The sequence below is a fragment of the Lineus longissimus genome, chromosome 3 (assembly GCF_910592395.1).
Source record: "Lineus longissimus chromosome 3, tnLinLong1.2, whole genome shotgun sequence".
NCBI classification, from domain to species: domain Eukaryota; kingdom Metazoa; phylum Nemertea; class Pilidiophora; order Heteronemertea; family Lineidae; genus Lineus; species Lineus longissimus.
Window position 1 is genome coordinate 10,386,316 of NC_088310.1, and position 25,083 is coordinate 10,411,398.

Consider the following 25,083-nt stretch of genomic DNA (forward strand, 5'->3'; position numbering starts at 1 on the left):
GGTTATGAGAACATAGTTCCAATTAATTTGAGCAAGATAAATGGAACTTGAAACTGTAACTGATACTACTCGAGCTATGCTCTCAGGACAAAGTCCGACTAAAGTTTCAGTGTCTAAGAAACCTCGATCAGAGAAACAATTAGCATGGTCTAGAGAACTGGGTAGAAGATCTAAGGAATTTAAGAGGATAAAAAAGGATAAGACGACATTTAAAGTACAGGACTCTGTCCCAAAAAACAGAGTTATGGAAAAGGAGGAAGAAGAAGTAGAGGAAGAAGAACCACAATCTCAAAATACTGATGTATCACTGCGTGAATCTAGTAGTAATACCTATGTCTATGTACTAGGTTTAGGTGCCGTTATTTTAGCAGCATTCATTATGTTTAAGAAACTTCCTAAAAAAGTAAGTAAAGAGCAGCGATCAGGCTTGAATCGAACTTTGTTCTCTGGACGTAGTCCTAATCGAGCTATGCTCTCAGGACAAAGTCCGAATGAAGCAGTCATGAAGGGATCAATTAACCCTCTTGTTAAACCTGTAGTTAAAGAGAAGAAATGTACTATTCCTTTAATGGAATGATCTCATCAGGTGGTCGAACCTTGTTCTCGGGACTTTGTCCTAGTCAGACTTCGTCCTGAGAGCAGAGCTCGAGTCCGAGGTGCTTGTCTTCACCACAAGAGTTTAACTCTATTCGGACTTTGTCCTGAGAGTTTAACTCTATTCGGACTTCGTCCTGAGAGCATAGCTCGATTCTTAACTCTAAAGAAACCTCTGTTCCTCTGAAATTAACTAGCTTACCATTCTCATCAGTGATTTCGAATTTTATGTGATTAGTACACTTATTTATCGTTTTCTTACAATTCGGTTCGTATCGCTGCATTTTTATTTGGTCACCATCTTCTACAGGTATGATGCAGAAAATGTTAGATGGTTTATTGTTGTAGAGGGTCTTAGCTTTGTCAACCAAATTAGCTTGCAGGAATAGATATTTCCTGTAAAAGTTGAGTGGTCTTGTGGAGTAGTATTTTCCATTCTTTGTGAATTTAGTTTGCTTAAAGCCAAACCACTCATTCACCACTGTGAGCTGTTTTTCTATCACCTCTCTTATGGTTTTTCTTATTTGAAAACCTTCTGTGTTTCTCTCAATCTTGATTTTTTCATATTTATCTAACTTGTATACTTTCAGAGGGTACTCTTTATCCTCTGTAAGTTCAAGGGTTATGTAATTATTGTTATCACAGTTGATCTTAATGTGGCTAATTCCAATTTCTTTTATGTATTTTTGCCATACCTCACAAAACTCACTTAAACTAAAATGTCGAGAGTATGGAAATGTGTATTGAGTAATGGTGTCTTTAGTTGTGGTAGATTCATTTTCCAAATACCGTTCGCAAACTTTCATGACTTCCTTTTCAAGTGTATCTGTTTCAAGTCCAGGAGCAAATAATGTCCTAAATACATCCATACACCATAATTGTTTATCTAAGGGCTCATTTGTTGTAATTCTGGTTATTTCGACTAGAAATGAGAAAATCCTGACTCCCTCTGGTAGAAAATCACCTGTCCACCATGAATTGTAAAAGGTTATCGATTTCAAAGTAATGGATTTTATGTCTAATTGGTATGTTAAGTAGTAATCAAATTTGGCTTCATTACATTCTTGTTCATTGATTATGAAGTCCATTTCTATTTAATTCAAGAGATTAATTGAATTTAATAAATTTTAATCTAATAAATAGAATGACTGATAAGAATCAGAAAATACTTTGCACTACATGTGACAAGTACATATCCTACAATAATATAGCTATTCACAGGAGAACCAAAGGTCACTTAAGTAAATTAAATCCGGATTATGTGCCTCTTGCTCAACCCCGAGCCCCATCACTGATCCCTAAAACTATGGATAAGAAACTTGCATTTGAGGAAAATGAGCTAGATGGCATAAAGAAAGTGAGTGGAATAGAAATAGTAAAACAATTTGGAAAGCCTGTAGTCACCATTAGTTTGAAGATTGACAGAGAAGCTAAACAAGTGTATGAATACAGAGATAAATTAGAGGAGGTATTATTTCAACTCAATGATTACCATCACAAAATTAGCATACCAGTATTTGCTCAGTTTGATCGACCTTTGGTCGAAGAGCAGAGCATTGATCGTCAGGGTGAAAGTGTAACCCGGACAAAGTCCCGAGAACAAAGTTCGACACACCCCATACAGTCTCCAATGGAAAGCATAATTTCAAGGAACCAGGCAATTTATGCCATAACCAACCAGTTAAACTACATTAAGACACAGATTGAGGAAAGGTACTTTCAAGGTTCTGGACTTACTTTAAATAAAATAGAGTCTTGTAACATGACCATCTGTTCTTACAAGAGGTGTAAAGGTGGTCATTACACTAAATTACCATTTAAAACAAAAGCAGTAATAAATGTGGAATCAAATGACAATAAATGTTTTCTCTGGTCTTTATTGGCCGCTAAATATCTGAAAGAAAATCCAGAGACGGACTTTGTCCTGAGAGCAGAGCTCGAGAGTACATTAAATATTACTACCGATATGCTAGAAATGACTTCGTCACGAGAACAGAGTTCGAAAACTACTGATATCAAAATCAAATCATTTCCTGTATGTATTCAAAAGGATATCCCTAAGATAGAGAGTGATAATAATCTCAAAATTAATGTGTTCAAGTTAGAGAACGAATGGGCTAAAAGCACCTGTGAGGCAAAACTAGAACCTCTCTACCTGTCCAAGAATCATGATGATGATGATGTCATCGATCTGCTGTATTTCAAGGACCATTTCATGTACATAAGAGACATCAATCTTTTCTTCAGGACACTAGCTCATAGAGTGTATCTTTGCAGGAGATGCATGAATTACTTTTACAGGAAGTCAACACTAGATAAGCATAAAAAGAAATGTGGAGAACACGATTACTGTAAGATTACTTTGCCTCCACCTAACAGTAAATGGTCACAAATTAAATTTGAAAAACACTCATTCAAAAATAGAGTTCCGTTTGTGATCTATGCTGATTTCGAAGCGATAAGCACAACAGTCAATGATAACTCGAGCTCTGCTCTCAGGACGAAGTCCGACACAACTCAGAGCAGAGCTCGAGTCGGACTTCGTCCTCAGACAGATACCACTGTTACCACTAAAAAACTTTTTAAACAAAATGCATCAGCTGTTGGTGTTTATGTTCACTCAGACTACGAACACCTTTACAGTAGCCAGTATGTGTCTCACAGGGGTGCTGATGTTGTAGATGTGTTCTGTAATTGGTTAATCAGGATGGAAGAACAATTCTCTAATTTATTGAACTGTAACTTTCCTCTAACAATGACAGATGAAGACTGGCATAAATATCAATTAGAAACACATTGTTACTATTGTAATCAACCTTTGGGATATGACAAGGTCAAGGATCATGATCACTACTGTGGTAGATATCGAGGTGCTGCTCACAACTCGTGTAATTTGAATGAAAAGAAAGCTATGTTTGTTCCAGTGTTTTTTCACAATCTCAGTAATTACGATTCTCACTTATTTATTAAAGAATTAATGACTAAGCTACCGAAGTACAAGAAACTGAAAATACTTGCCAAAACATCAGAGGAATACATTTCATTTCAGTTCGGTTGTTTCAGGTTTTTGGACTCGTACAGATTCCTGCAGTCCAGTTTAGACAACATAACCAAATCAATGTTGGATGATGATTTTAAAATTACCAGACAGCTGTTCCCAAATACCACTGACTTTAAGCTATTGAGGAAGAAGGGTTCAGTACCTTACTCTTTTTACACATCACATGAAAGCTACAATGTTACTTACCTAGAAAAGTCTATGTTTTTTGACGAATTGAAAAATGAAATGGCACCTGATTCTGCCTATGATGAGGCTAAGGTAATATGGGATCATTTCAAGATCAGGAATCACGGTGAGTTCATTGACCTCTACCTCAAAACTGATGTGATCCTTTTAGCTGATTTATTTGAGAAATTCAGGGATGTCAATTTGAACTACTTTCAGATAGATCCATGTCACTGTTACTCGGCACCAGGCCTAACCTGGCAAGCTGGTTTGAAGTACACAGGAATAAACCTAGAACTACTGACTGATACCAACATCTTACTTACTTTTGAAAAAGCAATACGAGGTGGAATTTCGGGTGTTATGGGAACAAGACATGTCAAGGCAGATGAACACCACAAACTACTCTACGTAGACGCAAATAATCTCTACGGCTGGTCCATGATGGAACCTCAACCTTATGGTAGTTTTGAAATGATAGATATTGATCCACTCGAGCTATGCTCTCAGGACAAAGTCCGACTTAACATGAATGTTATCAGTAAAGAGCAGATTATGGCAATTCCAAGTGATAGTGAAGTAGGCTACTTCTTAGAGGTGGATTTGGAGTATCCAGGAAATATTAAATTTAAGTCAAGGAACTTTCCATTCTGTCCCGAATCTCTCTTTATTGAAGATGATGAATTAAGTCCTTACCAGAGAGAGTTACTGGGCGATGATAAAAGATCAAATGTAGAGAAACTAATACTAACACAAAAGGATAAAACTAATTACATAGTGCATTACAGAATGCTACAATTTTACCTCAAGCACGAAATGGTACTTAAGAGGGTTCATTCAGTGATAAGCTTTAAACAATCAAAGTGGTTAGCACCATACATTGATTTTAACACTAAAAGACGTATGGATTCTAAGACTGATTTTGAGAAAGACTATTTTAAGCTCATGAATAATGCGTTCTACGGAAAGACTTGTGAGAATGTAAGGAACAGGGTTGAAATTGAATTTGTATTGGACGGGGAGAGAGCCAGGAATGTAATGGCCAATCCCAGGTTTTCATCGATATGCGTATTTGACGAACATAATGCTGCTATTAGCATGAGGAAAACATCAATGAAATTCAACAAACCAATCTACATAGGAGCTTCAGTACTTGAATTGTCTAAATTATTAATGTATGAATTCTATTATGAAGTTCTTCAACCGTACTTTGGTGAGAAAAATATTGAACTACTGTATCTAGATACAGATTCCTTTGTACTTAACATTAATACTGATGACTTAACTAAAGACTTAAAGGAGTTGAAACACTATTTTGACTTCAGTAATTATCCAAAAGATCATACACTCTATGACACCAGTAAGAAGAAGGTACCAGGCTACTTTAAGGATGAGCTAGGAGGAGTAGAGATGACTGAATTCATTGCCCTGAGAAGTAAGATGTACGCTTACAGGACAAAAAATTACGATTCTAAGAAATTAAAGGGTATTGCCAAGAATGTAGTAAAGAGAAATATTTCATTTGATGACTATGTTGATTGTCTTGAAAAGAGTAGGTCATTTTACCACAAGATGAGACACTTAAGATCAGATAAACACCAAATCTATTTGGAAGAAGTTGACAAAAAAAGCCTCAGTCCTTTTGATGACAAGAGGTTCATACTTGAAGATGGAATAAGCACCTTACCATTTGGAATGTATTATGAAGGCTACATAGATTACAGCGATTCAAACTTCGCTTGAGTTGCAAAAATCATTATTCGGACTTTGTCCTAGTCGAGCTTTGTCCTGAGAGCATAGCTCGATTAAATTAATGAATAGGGTGGTGCTGATGGTAGTGTTACTTGGTGAAATTCATCCCTAACACCAAAGTAATGATAATAGTGATAGTGATACACCACATTAGGATTAGGACTATTTAGTCGGACTTCGTCCTCGGGACCTTGTCCTAGTCCGACTTCGTCTTGAGAGCATAGCTCGAGTCGAACTTTGTTCTCTGGACGTAGTCCGGGTCCTGTTTGATTTACTGAACTTTTAGTTTTTCTAGCATCTCTGTCTGTGCTAGTTTTTTTCCTTCTTCTAAAAAAGTCTTCTTTTAAGGACTCTACATCAACAGCTGAACTTGCCTCCCTTTGTTTTTTCCTAATGGCATTTTTCATCGAAATGTATTTCTCCTTCTCCTTGAGAATCAAAGTAAACTCATCTGTAGATATGTGAGAATCGGTTAAGGCTTTACTAACCAAATCATTGATTGTGTTCAGTTTTGAAATTGCCAACATTCTGATATTCTCATGCTTTTCAATTTTCCTTAGAATATTCTTTTTCTCCCAGCCTAAGGCTGATGAAATAATGGCACTACCTATTGTTACGCCACCCAAAGCTAAGCCTATCGGTGCCGTGATGACACCAGCTAGAGCGGAAACACCAACAGATCCGGCTGCTACGCTAGTTAAGTTAAGGAAATGGCTAATGCCAGTAATTACGCTAAATGCTTTTTTGTACTTTGAAAATATCTTTCTTCTAAATTCAATCTCGCTTTCTAAGAAACTCTTAACCTCACATATTTGTTGTAGTCTGAAAGCCTGAGGGTTACTTTCTGTATGCTTTTCAGACCTTTCATAGTTCAATTGACTTTCAGAGTTTAAATTACTTAAATCTGGATAAACCTTATTGTCTCCATCCATTTAATTAGTGGGAATAACTAGAATCAGTTGTTCTGTCATTTCTAGTGTTTAGTGTTGATCCTACAGACACTACAGGTTTTTGAAGTACATTAAATTTTAAAGGTTTTTCTGTCCCAGCAGGCCCAGCAGGTTTTAAAGGTTTTTCGGGACCAGGCTCCAACTTTGACTCTACTTCTGCCTCTAATTCTCTATGAAATCGTTCTAATCTTTCTTTCCAATTACGTGGTCATTTTGTGTAACCCCAAGTTCTATTCATTTAATTAAGTAAAATAAAATCAATTCACTGCAAAGAGTAAATTTCTTTCAAGTCTATTATTCAACTTAATCATCTCGTTTATGATTTCTGTCTGACTACATATGTTAATGTTCTGGTTCATTCTCATGTTATTATTTAAATTCGATAATCTATCAAGCAGAATCATATTTTCATCACGAAGATAATCCCCGAAATGCTGTGATATCACTATTTTCCAATTTGGTATTACATCCTGGTCTCGAAAGACAAACCAGTTTTCACTTCTCATCTTTACCATGAAATCCATTGACCTATCCAATTGATCCTTAAATAGTGTGTAGTCTACTTTAGCACTCTTCTGTCTGTTTTCTGTCTTTTCCATTTGTCTCATGTTAAACCAAGCAAAGCACAGTTCAGGTTTATCTTTGAATTCCTTGATTGGTAAGACATGATCCAACTCTTCTTCTACTATTCGAACTCTGTTCTCGGGACTTTGTCCTATTGGAGATAGACTCCTCTGGTACTCTAACCACTGTGAGAAGAAACTGTCTGTACATCCTAGATTGAATGATGAATTACCAGTCGGACTTCGTCCTGAGAGCAGAGCTCGATTACACTCTCCCTTAGAAATGCGGTTTAGACCAACTCTAATTTTGTGTCTGTCTCTATTACCATTTTGGTCAAGGTAATCCTTTTTGTAATATGAATTAAAACATGATCTGCAGTTACCTCTATTTCCGTCTTTACCAAATTCAACATCACTTAGTAATTTAATTTCATAACATTTATTACATCCCTTGATTTTACTTGAACCACATTCTTTACAGTAATCAAGTAGTTTATTACGCCTGTTCTTTTCAAAATTAATTTCAGGTTTCTTTTCACAGCACTTAACACAATAAATTGTAGGTTGATTTTCCATATTTTGATTTTCCATGTTTTGATTTAAGATAAACTGATTTATCATATTTTGATTTAACATAATCTGATTTATCATATTTTGATTTAACATATTATTTTGATGCAAATAATACAAAAACTTCTGAATATTCTGATTCATCATATTATCATGATTCATCATATTATTCTGATTCATCATACCATTTTGATTCATCATACCATTTTGATTATCAAATATTGCTCCATCCATTTCTTTCTTTATTTAGTAGGACATTTTTTTTTAAAATTACGTTTTTCGAACTTGTTCTTGTGACTTAAGTCACTTTAGAGACTTTATTTCATTTCAATGATTTGATATCAGAAACTGGTAACCATTCATTGAACTTATCACTGTAACCCTTCCACTTCACTAATCCGTATTTCTTGCCTTTACTGGTCTTGTACCTTAGGATTTTCTCGATCTTGTACTCTAGCTGGTCAGGATTAGGAACATAGCTCAATTCCTCTTCATAGAAATATCCTTGAATTTCTTCTTTGTGGTTATCCTCAAGCTGGTAGACGATAGGGTGAGTAAAGATGATCTGTTTGATTTGGAACACCTCCTCAGTGTAGTTGGGCATGTAACCTTTACCGAAAATGGACTTGTACTTTGAAATTCTTACACTGTCACCTACTTTGTACTTTGGATTACCAAATGTCTCTTTGAGGTGAAGACCGTAAAGATTGTACCACACTGTTCCTTCGTTTTCCATCTTTCTGGCGTCTACAGGTTTCATACCTATTGATGAGTGAAATGTGTTATTGTAGCCGCTGACCAGGTCATCCAGAACGTCAATCCACTTGTCTGTCTCCTTAGCGGTGAAATAACGCCACATTTTTTCTTTAAGGGTTCTATTGAATCTCTCTACTACTGCTGCCTTCTTATCAGATTTTGTGGAGAACCATTCTATGTCATTTTCTGTTAAGAGTTCCTTGAAGTGTTTGTTGTAAAATTCTTTACCGTCATCAAACTGGATTTTCGTTGGTTTTGCTTCCTCAAATATCACTTCAAATGCATCTCTGATTTCTTCTTCCCTCTTACTCTTAACTGCTAGAGCCCAAGAAAAACGACTAAATAGATCTATGACTGTTAAAATGAATCTGTTGCCTTTATTTTGTTTCTCGAATTTTTGCATGTCAACCAGATCTGCTTGCCATTGTTGATCGATGTACGATACCATTGTCTTCCGGAACGTAAATTTCTTAATGGCCGGTTTGTGTAGTTGGTGAGTTGGTAGTGTTTCTAGAAATTCTTTCACTTCTTTTTGTTTAATAAGTTTTCCTGAGCTCTGCTCTCGTGACGAAGTCATATCTTCCTTGACCTGTTTCCAGATTTTACTCAAAGAACTGTAAGCCACGGGACTCTCGGGGTTGTAGTACAAATCCCTTAGATACTGCTGTGTGTCATCCTTTACATTCATTTAAATGAGTGAAGTATTTATTTACGAGCCACACAATATGTTAATTTCTGGTGTTACCAATTGTGGTAAGACATATTTTGCCCTTGACCTCTTAGAAAAGGAGTATCGGCACAAGTTCCAGAACATAGTCATTTTCTGTCCAACATATTTCAACAATAAGACATATGAAAGGAAATGGATTTACCAAGACAAGAACGTCTACATAGTTAATCCCGAAGCTGTGGCCAGTAATTTGGACCTTGTGCTTCAGTTTGCTACTCTGACCTTTGCTGGTTCTAACACATTATTCCTCATTGATGACTGTGCTAATTTGAGAGACACAAAAAAGAAGGTGTCCGAGTTATGTAATCTTGCCTTTTCCGGCAGGCACTACAATCTCACTGTTTGGTTACTAGTTCAGAAGTACAATTCAGTTGTCAAGGACTACAGAGAGAACATAAGAATTTTAGTCCTGTTCTTTAACAAGGATGAATCAGCCATGAAAGATGCCTTAGAAGAAAACAGTGTTATTCCTAAGGAGAAAAGACAGTACTACATAGAAGAACTTAAGATGAAAAAAGGATCAAAACTGATCATTAGACTACAACATCCATTTGGATTTACTCTTTCCCATCAAAAATCTTAGTCCCGCTTCTGATCATCAGGACTGTGTCCGATCATCAGGACTGTGTCCGATCATCAGGACTGTGTCCGATCAGTGGTCTTAGTCTTTCTAACCCTAGTAAAATAATAAATTATTAACCCTAAACCACTAAGTCCTAGGATAATCCATAGGTATTCGTATTTCTTCATTTCATCACTAGGTTGGTAGTAATCACTTAATTGTGGTCGCTGAGGTAGTACAATAGTTCTTTCTGGATGTAAATGATTGTAAACAGTAAGTGCTGAATCAGTATTGTTAAAATCAATAGAAGCGTCTCTTTCTCTCTTTAATTCAAGGTTAACGAAGTCAATGGTACTTTTCCTATGTTCATCCCATTCTGTGGATGCTCTTTGCAATTGCTCTTGAGCTAAATTATGTCTCTTCATTTCAGTCTCATAGCTATTCTTGTCTAGTTTTTTAAAAAGGTAACCGGATCCAGTGAATGCTAATCCATTGATTATTGCAGATCCAAATAACATACCAATGCCAGCCATTTAATTCCAGTGAATTTAATGATGTGTCGGACTTTGTCCTGAGAGCATAGCTCGAGTTAATACCAATTGGTACTATACATTATGACCATTAAGATCGATGATGTCACCTTTTTCATCAGTTAAGCGAATATTCAGCTTATTGAATCTTGGTTTACAGGGAATTGCTATTGGTTTCTCAAATGTGTATGCTATTAAATCTCCAAAATCAGCTTCCTTTATTGGTCTTGTGGTTAGCACATCAGATGCTTCACCACTACTTAATACACTATTAGATTCGATTATGTCACAGTGAAAAACAAAATGGTTAATTGGTCTAAAATTGATGGGTTTCTCGCTTACAACATCATCCTTAATTTTATTGTCTAAAGGGTAAGGCCATTCTGATTTCATGCCAAATAACTCATTACTTTTACCAATAAAATAGATCTGATAATGCGCCTCATTGTTTCTCTTTAGGAAGTGTAAGACGGCCTTACCTGTTGGTTCTTCAAGGTCAAATCTGACAGCACCTCTACTCATACTATTTTCTTTCAACTTATCCGCAAATACTTTTGAAAAGCTCTGTAGGTCATAGAGACCATCTGGTAGCGTAATCTCTGCCACATCAAACCCCTTAACTTTGATTCGGTTATTCTCCCTGGCTGCACTTATGTTGTAGAATGTAAAAGGTATTACTGCAAAAGTTAAAGTGATGCTACATGCATCCTGAATTTCAGTCTTGAGATTGACTGTTAAATCACTTGAACTCTGATCTGGATAGTCACTTGAATCTATGTTCATTACAGTAACCATTTACTTAAGCAAATTTTCGTTTTCAAATTTACCTTTTATCAAATAAGTAAATTATTCTTACTTCATAATATTTCTGGGTAGGATTCCTTGATCGTAAAGGTACTCTAATGTTCCATTACTAATAGCTACAGTTCCACCCAGTTTAAGAATTTCCTCTAGGTTGGCCTGACTTGGGGGACCAATATTGATTCTCAAGAACCTTTTCAGTAACATAGAGTAACCAATTGTTGTTGATGCCAACAGTAAACTTTGATACAGTGTATTTATGATATCTTTCTTTCCTGGTGTATCCATTTAATTACTTAGAAAATCACTAGTAAAACTCATTTATCTAGTATTCAGTGCTGGAGCGAACTTTGTTCTTGCAACACCTTAGTGTTGGAGTGAAGCAATCTGAGAATTCTGGATGTTTACCTGGGCGTCAGAAACCACGAATATGTGCATTTTGTATGGTCCCTTTCCAGATTTCTTTGTAATAGATAATTGAATACCATCTTTTGTGTTCTGGAGCTTCTTTCCTGATCCGTGTAGACGATTATCTTCAGAAGTTCTCAGGTCCAACCATAAACCATAGTGATTAGAATCACCATAGTATTTCTCCATGGTCATGTTACAGTCATGAGTTTTCTTCAAATCTTCAGACATAAAATGTTTCTTGATCTCCTCCCATTGATCCATCATTCTCATTCCTTCTGGGAACACCTGATTGGCAACACCCTCTATTGTGATCTGCACTTTACTTATGTTAGGGTTTTCAAACTTCTCTGAATCTCTAGCTCCATCTACATAGTCAGACACAAATAGTAATAATAATCCTTTAATAGACATTCTTGGAAAGTTGATGTTCTCATTAATTAGTGTTTCATTAGCAGTAACATTGACTGTCTTAAAATGGTCTACCCAATCATAAAATATTGAGAATCCAGAATTGTACTTGTTACTCAATTGACTAGCAATCATCTTATTAGTAACCGTGTCGTATTCAAAACAAATATTCTCTAGTTTGTAGCCCATACTTGCTGTGGTTGCGGTAACTATGATCTCTTCCTTTGGTGCTAATGTGATTTCAATGATAACATCTTCTTGAATTGGAAACTTGTAAAATGGAGCATGATGATGGAATAGTTCAAAATCTAATGGTATTTTGTACTTCTTGTCAAACACTTTCTTTAAAGTCTTTTCATTAGCTGTTTCTCCAGTGACATCAGCTTCAGCGACTCCTGATCTTAATTCTCTAAGATTTTTTGACTGAATACCCTGAAAAACTCTATCATTTCTTTCTTCTCCAGTTAGCCACAGATCTTTAAATGTAGAATAATGACTGTATTCGTCAAGGTCAAATATCTGCTCTGTTCCCCACTTAACCACCATCTTTGAAATCAAGTTTCTACCAAGATTATTTACAACACTATTTTTAGAATCACCAGAAATGGTTACATCAGCAGACAGATAAAGAGATTTAGGTACAAAGAATGTATTCTCTCGCAATGCCGGTATTCTAACATACAGTGTTTCTTTGGGGTTAGCAGATGAGGGGTTATGAGTAATGATATGATGCTGCCTCTCAGCTTTCAAACCAAGTGGAATCTTATGTGCCCTTTCGGTATTTAATAAATATCCTGTTGCCATTTCTATTTATTTACTAGTAAAATTATGTACATGCAGTGAACAGTGCCAACATCATATATCAGGTAAAATGCACGGAAACGAATGTACAGTGTACAATACTTACAATACTTACATTTTCCAGGCAAAATTAAGGCCTCTAAAATTCATGGAGCGTGGCTTTATGCCACATATGGTAATTGATAAACTATTCTTTATTGTAATATTGATCGGCTCTCATTAGCAATTCAGTCATGCGCATTTTGGTCCAACGATCCCTGAGAGAAGGATGGTTGCTATGTACAAACACAAACTACCATCTTGTTGACCAGAACCGATTGCGACATCTTTCATTGTAACATCTAACTAAACAAGCTTGACATAGGCCAGACTCGAACCCGGGTATTCTGCGTGGTAAGCATATGTTATCTCACTAGGCACGCGTCACAGCTGTCATGTGATATCTCATTCAGTGTGGCACATGCATGGGAATAGGGTCAATTTCTCTGCTATTTTTTAACGGATATTTGCCTTGATGAGGTATCCTTGGAAAGCTATTGACGTGTACTTTCTGTTGGAATACAGTAAGTCATGATTACATTAACCCATTGAACTCTAGTATTCCCTCACCATTTCACTGACCATTTCATTGCAACGCTTCACTGGGAATCTCATGAATGATAGAAAGTGTGTATTGTGGTGGATGGTTCTTTGGGGGTTGTAGGCTTATTTGGGGCAAAAGACCTGTAAGGTCTTTGGTCAAAAGGGCCTAAAACATAACCTAGTTCCTACCATCGCAATATACACTTTCTAACGCTACCGCAACACAGTTCAGCTTTAAGCCTGCTGAAGCCTTACAAACAGTCCATAAAACACGGTTCAGCTTTAAGTCTGCTGAAACATTAGCAACGCTTTGGATGGATGCGCCTCAAGATTTTGATCAACCTTAAACTTGCTGACCAATGCTACAGTTAAGTAACGCAGTTACATATATATGATATATATTCAGCTTTAAACCCGCTGAAACAACAATTAAGACTCCAGAAGAATTCTTAAAGTTAGGCATTTTGCCTGCAATTCAACACACTTACAGTATGAAATCACAAGATCATATAAATGAATAATCTACGGATTTCAAACTCCTCTGGGCAAAGAAATTGAATCAGAGCCCAGACCCACAGTAAGGCATTTGGCCTAGATTCCAACAACATATTTACAAAGAGTTTGGAGGGCTATGAAATCACAAGATCATGATGAATGATGAATAATCCTCAGATTTCAAAGCCCTCTGGGCAGAGAGTCTGTGCCGGGAATAGAATCCCACACTAGTACTGCTAAATTGTCCTTTAGTTTAGTTTGGCTCTCCATCCGGGACGTCCCGGGAAATAAGCGCGATTACCTTATGGATGGGGCGCTCAAGGTGGCCGTTTTTTACCTGTAGCTTTAGCGTTCTTACCAGGCCATCGTGGCTTTCGCGGGCGTCCAACACGCGGGCGAGAGGCCAGTCGCAACGTGGACGGGCGTCATCCATTATACAGACAATATCATCTTTGGTCAAGTTGCGCTGGACTTTGGTCCATTTTTTGCGTTGTTGCAGCGTGGGCAGAAATTCTTTCCTCCACCGGGTCCAAAATTGATTGGCTAAATGCTGAACGGCGCGCCAACGTTTTCGACAATACAAATCCTGCTCTACAAATTTACCGGGGAGGGGCATGACGACCTTAGACTTGAGCGTCAGCAGTTGATTGGGACACAATGGCTCCAAGGAGTCTGGTGACTTCGTATCCACATATGTCAGGGGTCGGCTGTTGACAATCAATTCTACTTCAACTAGGAGAGTGTGTAACAGCTCATCATCTAATCGATTCCCATGCTTTGCTAGTAAACTGGACAGCACATTTCGAGCACACCCAATCATCCTTTCCCAACTACCGCCCATGTGACTGGCGCTAGGAACATTCATATCAAATTGGACCCAGTCACAATTGTCTTTGAGTAACTCACGAGCTATTTTATCATTGTCCATTTCAGCCAATGCGGCGGCGAATTCGTTTCGTCCCCCTATGAAGTTTGTTCCGCGGTCGCAGCGCAATTTTCTGATTGGCCCCCTGCGGCAAGCGAAGCGACGGTATGCGTCGATGAACGAGGTTGTATTCAGACTGTTAGCTACCTCTAGATGAATAGCTCTTGAGGACATACACGTAAAAAGAGCTACCCAGCGCTTGTTATCATTGCGACCAGATTTGACAATGAACGGCCCGAAGTAATCGACAGCGCTGTGCGTGAATGGAGCTGCGGGCTAAAAGCGATCCTCTGGAAGATTGGCCATTTTTTGACCACATGGGGTTCCTCTTAATTTGCGACACGAAACACATTTCATGATGTAAGTGGTCATGGCGGCTCGCCCCCCGACAATCCAAAACCCAGCTTGCCTGGTGCTATTCAAAGTGATGCCACGTCCTGCATGTCCTTCCATTTTGTGGTGATGGTCAATGATCAGATTGGTGATGTGGCTGCTTCGAGGCAATAGAATCGGCAGTCTCACTGACGAAGACACTTTGGCATGCTTGATTCTTCCTCCAACTCTCAAGATTGACTTGGCATCTAGGAATGGATCTAAGGAGACAAGACTGCTGTCTTTACCCACATGATTGGTTCCTGTTGTCTTTTCTTTCCTTTGGGTTGGCTGGTTGGCTGTCATCAAGGTTTGAATCTCTCGTGGAAATGATTCGTTCTGTGTTATCTTCAGGATTCTGTTCTGGGCCGTCTGCATTTCCTGGACTTTAACTGGTGTATATCCTTGAACTGCAGTGCTATTTTTTAGCAACTTGAAATAGCGCAAGCACAGAGCAACAGCTCTTTTTAACCTAAACCAGTCGGAGAAATATTCAAATCTTTCAGTCATGCTTGCAAACTTGGCCGGATTCACAGACACAATCGTTTTATTCACAGTGACAGACCGTTTCACTTCTGGGTCGTCGTCTGCTATTGGGATCGGCTTCTTTGTCATCATAAGAGTGGAGCTTTCACTGTTTTGTAGGAACTCTGGACCTTTCCACCATAATCTGCTGTTTATGAGACCTTCAGCATTTGTACCACGCGATGCTATGTCTGCAGGGTTGCTTTCTGTAGCCACATGTCTCCACTGACCTGGTGTTGTGACATCACGGATTTGCTGTATTCTATTCGCTACAAACACATGGAATCGCTTGGAATCGTTTGAAATGTAACCCAACACAACCATGCTGTCTGTATGATACAGGGCTTCTATTTCTTGCATCTTAAGCTCTCTTTCCAAGAAGGCTCCAACTTTCACGGATGTTACAGCGGCGGGTAGCTCCAATCTTGGGATCGTCATGGCCTTGGGTGGCGGAACTCTGGATTTTGACATAACCAATGCTGTTTCAACTCTCCCCTTGTCGTCCACCTGTTTGAGATAGCTACACTGACCATATCCATTTTCACTGGCGTCTGAAAAGCAATGCAGCTCCGTACGCACTACTGGTCCAAGCTCCCTTGTTTTATAGCATCTTGGGATATTTGCTTGTGTGAGTTTCTCAAGTCTGATCGCCAATTTTCCCATTTCATACTGATGTCTTCTGGCACAGGATCGTCCCAATCGGCTTTCTGGCCACACAATTCCTGTAGGATCAATCGTCCCTTCAAAAGAACGGGTGCTACCAGACCTAGTGGGTCGAATATTGAAGAGACCGTTGATAGAATACCTCGGCGGGTGAGTGGTTTGTCCTTCAAACTGATCGAGAACTGGAAAATGTCGGACTGGACGTGCCATCCTATTCCCAAGGTCCTTTCCATGGGCAATTCATCATGTCTCAGATCCAGACTTTGAACATTCTTTCCTCTCTCGGACTGTGGTACAGCTTTGAGTACTTCTTTCTCACTTGACACAAATTTGTGCAGGCGAAAACCCCGTTCTGAGCACAATGCAGTGGATTTTGTAACAATGTCAATAGTTTCAGTGATACCATCCAGGGACTTGGGCCCATCGTCTGCATAAAAGTCATCCCTCACATAGTCCGCAGCCTCCTTACCACACTTGTCCTCCAGTTCATTAGCGGCAGCTTTCAATGCAAAATTTACGCATGCTGGGGACGAGGTGGCCCCAAAGGGATGAACGGTCATCCTGTATTCGCAAGGCGGATTGTCTAGGCAGCAGTTTTCCTACCACAAGAAGCGAAGGAAGTTTCTATGCTCCCTGTTTACTCCCACTTGGTGGAACATACCCTCTATATCACAGGAGAAGGCTATCAGCCCTTTTCTGAACCTACACAATACGCCTGTAAGATTGTTGGTTATGTCGGGACCTTGCAATAATTGCTTATTCAGTACGGCGCCGTTGTACTCCGCGCTGCAATCGAACACAACCCGAATTTTTCCGGGCTTGTGCGGATGGTACACCCCATGGTGAGGTATGTACCAGATTTTACCATTGTTCATGTCAAGCTCGTCCTCGGGCACCCTTTCAGCAAACCCATTTTTAAGTAGGCCATCCATGAAAGCCTTATAATCTTCTCTGTATTGCTGATTCTTTGACAACCTCCCCTTCAGCTGCTTCAGTCTCTTCTCGACCATTGGTCGGTTGTTGGGCATTCTGACATCGTCCGGTAAAGGAAGGGGCGTCTCAAAATGGCCGTCATCTCGAACATGAATCTCATCTTTCATCAGTTGAATGAACCTTTTGTCGTTGACTGATGTCTTGGCATCTGGGTTGGTCTCCCTCTCATTAAACTCTAGCTGGAACATCTCAACAACTTGGCTGGGATTCATCTCTTTGGCACTAATAGAATAGACAAAATGACCTGAAACCGAATGATTGTTAGAATTTCCAACTCGACCGACGACCCCCCACCCCAAGGCGGTGCGGACGCCATAGGGATCATTATCGTCCCCAGGCACAATTTCTAGCGGTCTGATGGCCTTTGTGCAATTGTTGCCAATTATAATACCAACTTCAACTGAATCCAAGTACCTAGTCAATTCTTCTGCAATTTTCTCAAGGTGTTTCCATTTCCTGGCAGTTTCTGGTCTCGGTACTTGACTCGGGTCTGCAGGTATAGCTGCATGGGAAAGAACGGCAGGCAGATTCACTTCACTTGACTCGCGTAGTCCTCTTACCACCAATCCGTCTACTTTCTGGCATGCCACCATTTCCTCGCCCAATGCTGTCGACATCTTCACATTGACGGCGTCACCATGTACATTTAGTTTGTCCAATACCGAGTCAAGGACCAGGCAAGCGTTTGCCTGATCGTCTAGCAGTGCGTAAACCACAGTAGTTTCCAGCGGGTGGTCTTTGTGGTAAATTGAAACAGGTACTATCAATGAATGAGCGCAATCGCAACTAGTAGTATCTGAATCATATGTTTTAGTACAGCGCACAACGGCATTCTGATCTGTGGTACGCGAAGTGGTAGGTGCGGGCTGGCGCGAGTAATCATGTAGTAGGGTGGGATGTGTCAATTGACACACCTCGCATTTCATCTTGCTTAGGCACCGGAATTTTTTATGCCCTTTCTTGAAACACCCCAGACACAGACCCTTGCCCTTCACTAACTCCAACCTTTCGATCAAAGATTTGCCCCTGAACACTGCAAAAGATTCCAGTGAGTGGGCCCGCTGGCATAATAAACAAACAGCAGGTGCCCTCACCCCAGAATTATTACCAGTAGGTACATTCACCTGAGAATCATTACGCCCACCAGAAATATCAGAATTAGTTGCAAAGGCAGAAACACTAAACCCCTTTGAAACATTCTGACTAGGCCCCTTTTGCACAGATTGAGGATCACGTTTAGCGCCATGATTGGGAACATTTACAACAGATGATTGTCGTTCAAGTAAAGGATTGCAAAGGATCCTTGCTTCCCTTTCGATAAATGCACACAATTTCGAGAAGGGCGGATGTTCATTTCTTGGTTCCCCACGACAGTTCTCAGAATCCTCGTATTGCCAGTTGTCGACGAACTTGATCCACCGGATCTGTAGACCTCTTGGCAGCTTGGTGAGTATGGTATCCTGTTCCAGGGAGTCGTTCAACACCGACAGTTGACCAAGGGTTGACATGGCGCCCTCGCATTGATTCAGGAAATCAGCGAACTCACGAAGAGATTTCCCAGTCTTCACTTGAGGCCACTTTGCCAACTTTTCTCTAAAGTTCTGGGCCAATCGAATTTTGTTACCAAAACGATCCTGTAAAATGGCCTTGGCACGGACGTATGCATCGCTGCTGCTCATGAGAAGCAGTCCTTTGATGGCTTCCTTGGCTTCCTTGGCTTCTCCGGCTGTGTAGCGCCCAAGATAGTACATACGATCCGCGGCGTCTGGGTATCTATCCTCAACAAGGACCTTGAATGAGTTCAGCCAGACTGGGAATTCAAATATGTCGCCTTGGAACCTTACAGTCTCCTTCTTTGGGAGACCATCTCCCTTTTTAGTGATCACATCGGCAAACATGGCCAATGCATCTGCCAAGCTAGTGTTCTGGGACAGTGGTGCCATAGCACCAATTTGTCCATTAGTATTTTCACGAACAGTGTCACTAACGGCTGATCCCAAGCCAGCAGCAGGCCGGCTTGGTGGCATCACAACATCATCATCAATATTTTCAGTATTGAGAGTTCTTGATAACAGGGGGGAATCAGTCCCCACCCCAGCGTCCCTGGCCAAATTGACCGCATAGGCAGAGTCAGGCCTATGGGTCACGACGACTCGCTGAGGGACAGAGTCCGAGTTTCTTGAAGTTCGCCCTTTCACACTACGTTCCAACTCAAGCTGAGTTTTTATGAGCTCCTCAGTGAGTCTTTTGTTTTCTCTTTGGATTAAATGTAAATCCATTGAGCGTTGTTCCTCACGATGACGAAGACGTTCCATATCTGCGGCTTGCAGAAGTAGTTGGAGGGGATCTTGGCCCTCTTCACCATTCATCATTGTTGGCGTTGATCGTTATCGTAGGCAGAGTTTTTACTGTGGCGGCATTAGCCCAGTAACTTAACAATTCTCATTTCGTTTACATGGTTTATTATTTACGTCATTCCACAGATCACGTAAAAACTGAAAGATACAAAAATATAGGGAAGATAAGTAAAATGCAACACAGCCAGATACCAAGGATACAAAAGAAAGGAAATCTACAGGGAGCCTAGCTGAAAGGACGAAACTGTCATGGAAAATTTGGGCATGACCTGTAGCCTAATTCACTTTAAAGTCCAAGGAACTATTTGACAGTCTCAAGGATTACCTAACATCCCTCTAAATTACCAAGGGATGGTCTATACATTGATACATTGAACAACACACACAATGCATGTGATCCGAGTACACAACCTTGTGTACTGCAGCCATTACAGCAGAAATCCGCTATAAACACTTGAATATTCCTCGTATTCACTAATTACCTTGACTGGGCCTAAGTACAGAGCAAGTAAATGTCATTAAAGTACCATAAAGGTGTAGTAAAGTGTACAGAAATCTATTTCTAGCAATTTCGTTTCTTGTTTACATTCTGTCACTTCAATTCCGGTTCCGGAAGGTGCTGTCATCTGTCGTTGCCATTAGAAACCAATTCGCTTCAGGCTATGCTCAAGGCACCTCATAAAACACCTGATTAAGACCACCTGCGGTCCGTAGTGATTTCTATCATATTATTCAGTGCAGCCTATATACATTCGTAATTCATTTACCTCTGTTGCCTCCGTCAGTAGCTTTGATAACAATGAATAAACGGGAAAGAAGAACGGACTGGCCCCGGAATACGACTCTGTCTCTCAAGAGAATCGGGCAAAAGCGTGCTCGAGATGGCGTCGTCACGTGACATCAAAAGGCGCGAATCTACTCAAGGCGCCAAGTTCTAAACTTAAAAAACTTCGCTGTTTCAACTTGAAAACAGTGACAGTGTTCCTCCGTAGATCTCTCAAGAGATCCTCAAAATTGCTAAAACAATTGTTCAATTCGTGTGCTCGATTTGATGTCATGATGCAGAACAAAATCGCCAACTTCGAAAAAGTGCGGGAGTGGAGAAAAGTAGATTATATGACATCAGCAGTTTAAGTGGTCACGTGCGTTCTGGCAGGAGTCACGTGAGTGCTGTTGTCGTTAAAATTCGGAAGGAAAAAAATCCTGCCGTGTCTTTCGTTCTGACCAAAAAAATGTTTGAAACATGCAAATGAATGAATTATTATGAAGGAAAAAAATACACGGATCGGAATCTTTAACTTGTTGTTGTCAAATTTCGGTCCTGAGATAAATTTTTATACAGTTTCGCAATTTGTAGCGTGATTCTGGCGTAAAATTGTGTCCTGATGTAAAAAAATCGGTCCTGAATAAATTCCGCTTTGTCATGCCATAATGCAGGTCGGATCGAAGAATTACAAATGCTTTTTTTGAAAGATCAAGTGGTTGAGGAAAACGACAGGCAATTACATCGTTAATTAAGAGGCACTTTTTTAAAGATCAGTACTGAGGTAAAAACTCATCATCTCCGATATCGTTTACATATCACAGTTTTGAAGTACTCCGATTAACCCCTCCCCTACGAAGTTAGCCACACGAACGTTTTGGTCATTTTACAACCTTAGCATTTCGATTGCATTTATTTTTGATGAACAGAACTGTCATTCCATGGTTTCAACATTTGTAGGGCACAACAATGGCCAAGGTGTACCATTTTCAAAAATAAAACTAATGGGCACATGCTTCTGTTTAATTGACGTTAGCGCCACCTCATGGATTACCCGAAAGTGTGAATTGTGCAGCCCATATATTTGACCGTAACTAAGGGCAGAATGGCGTGCCCATGAAATTTCTGGCTGTTTTTCAATAAGGAGGTGTCTCTTAACAATAAATATGGGTAAGTTCCTTGGCTACGTACTCTGCAAGGAGAAAGAGGGTCCCGGATTATGGATGGTGGGCGACCACACCCATTTCTGAACTATGCCAATTTCATGCAAAATCGCTCCCCATGACAAAAACTCAGGGTAGGATGCAGCTTTGATACCTTAACTTTTGATAAAAAGAACAAAATCCATGGGTAATTGATAGAGAATGTCATATCTAACCCATTTAGACCATGGTTTTACCGTGTATTAGCATAGAAATGTACATTATACACAGGTAATATGCAGCTCAGCCAGTTTATGCACAATATGAGTTGTCCGACTTTACGAACTTCTTCCAGGATAAACACTTGTGCAGACCTTGTCTGGCTACAAAAGCATGCTTTAAATATCAAATAACATGAGTCAGAAGAAGAATCACAACTCACCAATGCGACCCCTTGTCCCAATGTAAAGGTGTCAAGTCCACATACATCAATCCAATCTCCAAGATCAGTGCAACAAAACTTATAAAAATGCTGTTGATAGTGTAACGGGAAAGCCGTTCCGAGCGGTCCAGGTGTCACTAGAGACAGGGACAAAGGCACAATCAGGAAGACATTTCTGAATTCTTCAGGCAGGGACTTTCAAAAGGGATCAGGGCCATGGAGAATCGGAGGATATGAGTCAGGAAGATGAAGATGCTACTCTACCACAAAGGACAGACACTTATATGTGATTATAGATTTTAATATCAACACTTGACTTCAACTATTTACAACTATTTACAACTACACAAATACAATGACACAACATGGAACTCTTTAAACACAGCAATCAGCGCTTGGTCTGATTAAAACACTCCCCAAACAATCTCATATTTACAGTAACTGGTTGAGAGAAGGATATTGACTCATGTCAATATCTTCGCCTTCTATAAGACGGACCAAGAGTTCAATTAACTCGTCCAAAAACTCAACTAGATCTTCTAGTTCTATAAAAGTGCCAATGATGATGATATCATCTGGATATATGTGCACACTTGGTGCATTCAGGGGAACCGAAGGTTCTGGCATCTTTAGAATTGATTGTTTACCTCCCCAGAAATACCAATAGATTAGATAGGATTGCTCAAATATAACCCTCCGGGTTTAGGAGCTGACTCAAGTCAATTTGGAGTTGGTACAACCAAAAAGATCAAGGCTACTGCCTTTGCTTTGTCTATAGATTAATCAAAGTACATTTATCCTCATGGATAACCAGCGCTGCTATTAGCAAGCTACACAATGCATGAACATGTGCGTGAAGAATCTGACAGAATGTAAGACAGTACTAACCTTACCTAAATGATAATTCTCAGTGTACTAGTAAGAGTTCTACTAGGAGAACCGCTAGTTGGCTAATTGGTCTAATTGATGTAATTGGTGTAATTGGGCCTGGTGTGCAGGCAATCTGATTGTTTTGGGGCTTACATGAGCTTTTATACCCCCCTACGGGGTCCTTCCACGGGCTACCCCGTCCCCAGATAATTCACGATCCTTGAAAGATGCTCGAAGTTTTGAAAGATGCACCAACTTTAGGCACAATTTGTGACCACACTTCAAAATCCAGAGCTTTGAAATCGACATCCCCAGATGCTATAAACATAGTTTTACCACATGAAACACTTTAAAACACTTTATGCTCAAAATATCCTGCTTTTGAACCACTTTAAAACTTACAACACGTGAAAACAAAGGTCCAGCTTCCAAACAAATTGATGAGAATGACGTCATCAAACATGGCGGACAAGTTTACAAAAGTCCGAAATTGCACCCATAAAAACACTTATTACAAATACACAGTTACTTATAAACTTACCAGGAAGCTCTAGATAAATTGGTCCTAAGGAGACAAAGGTCTCTCCAAAGTTTGATGATCTAACACCACACAGTTTTGTGTAAAATTGTCTTCAAACACGAAAATCTGCTCCGGTAAAAATCTTCTAGGTACACATAAAATGCAAACCCGAAGAACGAGTACTGACGGCACAGCGGTTGTATGTAAAATGCGGACTTAAACAGGTCCCAAGACGAAACGAAGGAGCTAAAGGTTAATTTTGTTACATTACCCCCCCCCCCGGTTGAAACATTGACGCCCTCGTCAATAACTTCTTTGCCTCAAACAAAATTAAACTACATAAGTAAAAGCTGTCTTAAAACCAAAGTTCCAAAAGTTTCAATTACCCTATGCACAATATACTACACAAACTTCAACAGTACAGTACGGTATCAAATAAAATCTTATGTACCCAATAAAACACACATCATCTCCCAACTGTTCTTATCACATCCTGACTTCATAACTTGAGACATTCCCAAGAGCACCTTTCCCATTCTCAACTTTTTCTGACGGTGATCAATCTAAAACATACAGCACCTGCACAGTGCAAGACCACTGCAACACCAAAATATCCGACTAGTAAAACACAGGTATATAAATGTACAACAAATGGTTCAAAATACTTATAAAATTTGTTTACCCGAGAAAACCAGTTCAAATTGAAACATTCAACACTTGCAATATTCCACTACTCACAATCTCAAAATATCGTATCTAAATAACGCTGTCAAAGTTGAGATTCAAGCATCAAGGCTAAAATAACTGTTCATGGACAGCGCTTAAAATCTCAATCGGCAGGTCGGGTTGCTATATACACAATATTATAAGCGGTTATCAAAAATACTTGGAATGCACCGTTATCAAAATACTCTTAAATGCACAACAGTCACATAAACTTTGAAATGAAACAACATGTAATGGCAGTCAACCTAAACTTTGAAAAAACTAGTTTCTACTTAAATTGGTTTATACAACAGGCTTCATATCACCTCACGAACAATCCTTAAGCTAGATGAGTAAGTTTACACTCACGAGAAACAGAGTCAAAGTCATTTATTTAAACATTTCAAAAATACTGTCCAGCGAGTCGTTGTCATCACGCTCGTTGGTGAACTTGGAAAATCGTATATCTGCACCGGATTCCTCCTCGTTTTCTGCAGGGCGAGTTTCCACTGTTTGGGCCGAAGTGCAAGTGCAACTACACTTCCTATTCACCAGTTCCTCTAGCAGCGCGGTCTGCCTGTCCAGCTGGGACTTGATTAGTGGCCAGTTGTCCTCTAGTGGCGACGGTCGTCGTTCGGCTACCAATACCTCTTTTACTATACTCAATATATTCTGCTTCAGCTCAGCTGATACCTCTGAACTGATAGCACTTCCCTTGTTGGACTCGTTGCCCAAAACAGGGTCAGGTCGCGTCTCCTCGGTATTACGGCTATTGTCGGCAACTGGATGGACAGTCAAGTCCAGGGGTTCGCAGTTGTCCCCAATTACTGTGTGTTGCCTGAGGCAACTGTGCCGGCGTGTAACTTGCCTTAGCAAAGGGAATGCAGACAGCACTCCCAAGCCGCGGTGTCGAGCCAAAATTCTTGAACAGCACTCCACTTCTCATACATAAACTACTCCAGTAATTCCAGTAATGGCGTGTGGTCTGACTGGATTCACACACTTCATTGCCATAAGGGCGGACACCATTCTCTTGCCACTTCATCAGAGGTGCTAAGTCTGGATCTTTGAGCTG

At 39.7% G+C, this 25,083-nt stretch overlaps 3 protein-coding genes across 3 annotated transcripts; all 3 read right to left on the reverse strand.

The window, feature by feature from the left end:
* Positions 1 to 14,932: 14,932 nt before the first annotated feature.
* LOC135484644 (uncharacterized) lies at positions 14,933 to 16,024 on the reverse strand. Its single transcript, XM_064766278.1, has one exon. The coding sequence runs from the start codon at positions 16,022 to 16,024 to the stop codon at positions 14,933 to 14,935; it is 1,092 nt and encodes a 363-aa protein (XP_064622348.1).
* A 107-nt stretch (positions 16,025 to 16,131) lies between these two features.
* LOC135484645 (uncharacterized) lies at positions 16,132 to 16,776 on the reverse strand. Its single transcript, XM_064766279.1, has one exon. It carries the CDS (start codon positions 16,774 to 16,776, stop codon positions 16,132 to 16,134), a length of 645 nt encoding a protein of 214 aa, XP_064622349.1.
* Positions 16,777 to 16,815: 39 nt separating this feature from the next.
* On the reverse strand, positions 16,816 to 19,578 carry LOC135484646 (uncharacterized). Its single transcript, XM_064766281.1, has one exon. It carries the CDS (start codon positions 19,576 to 19,578, stop codon positions 16,816 to 16,818), a length of 2,763 nt encoding a protein of 920 aa, XP_064622351.1.
* Positions 19,579 to 25,083: the final 5,505 nt, after the last annotated feature.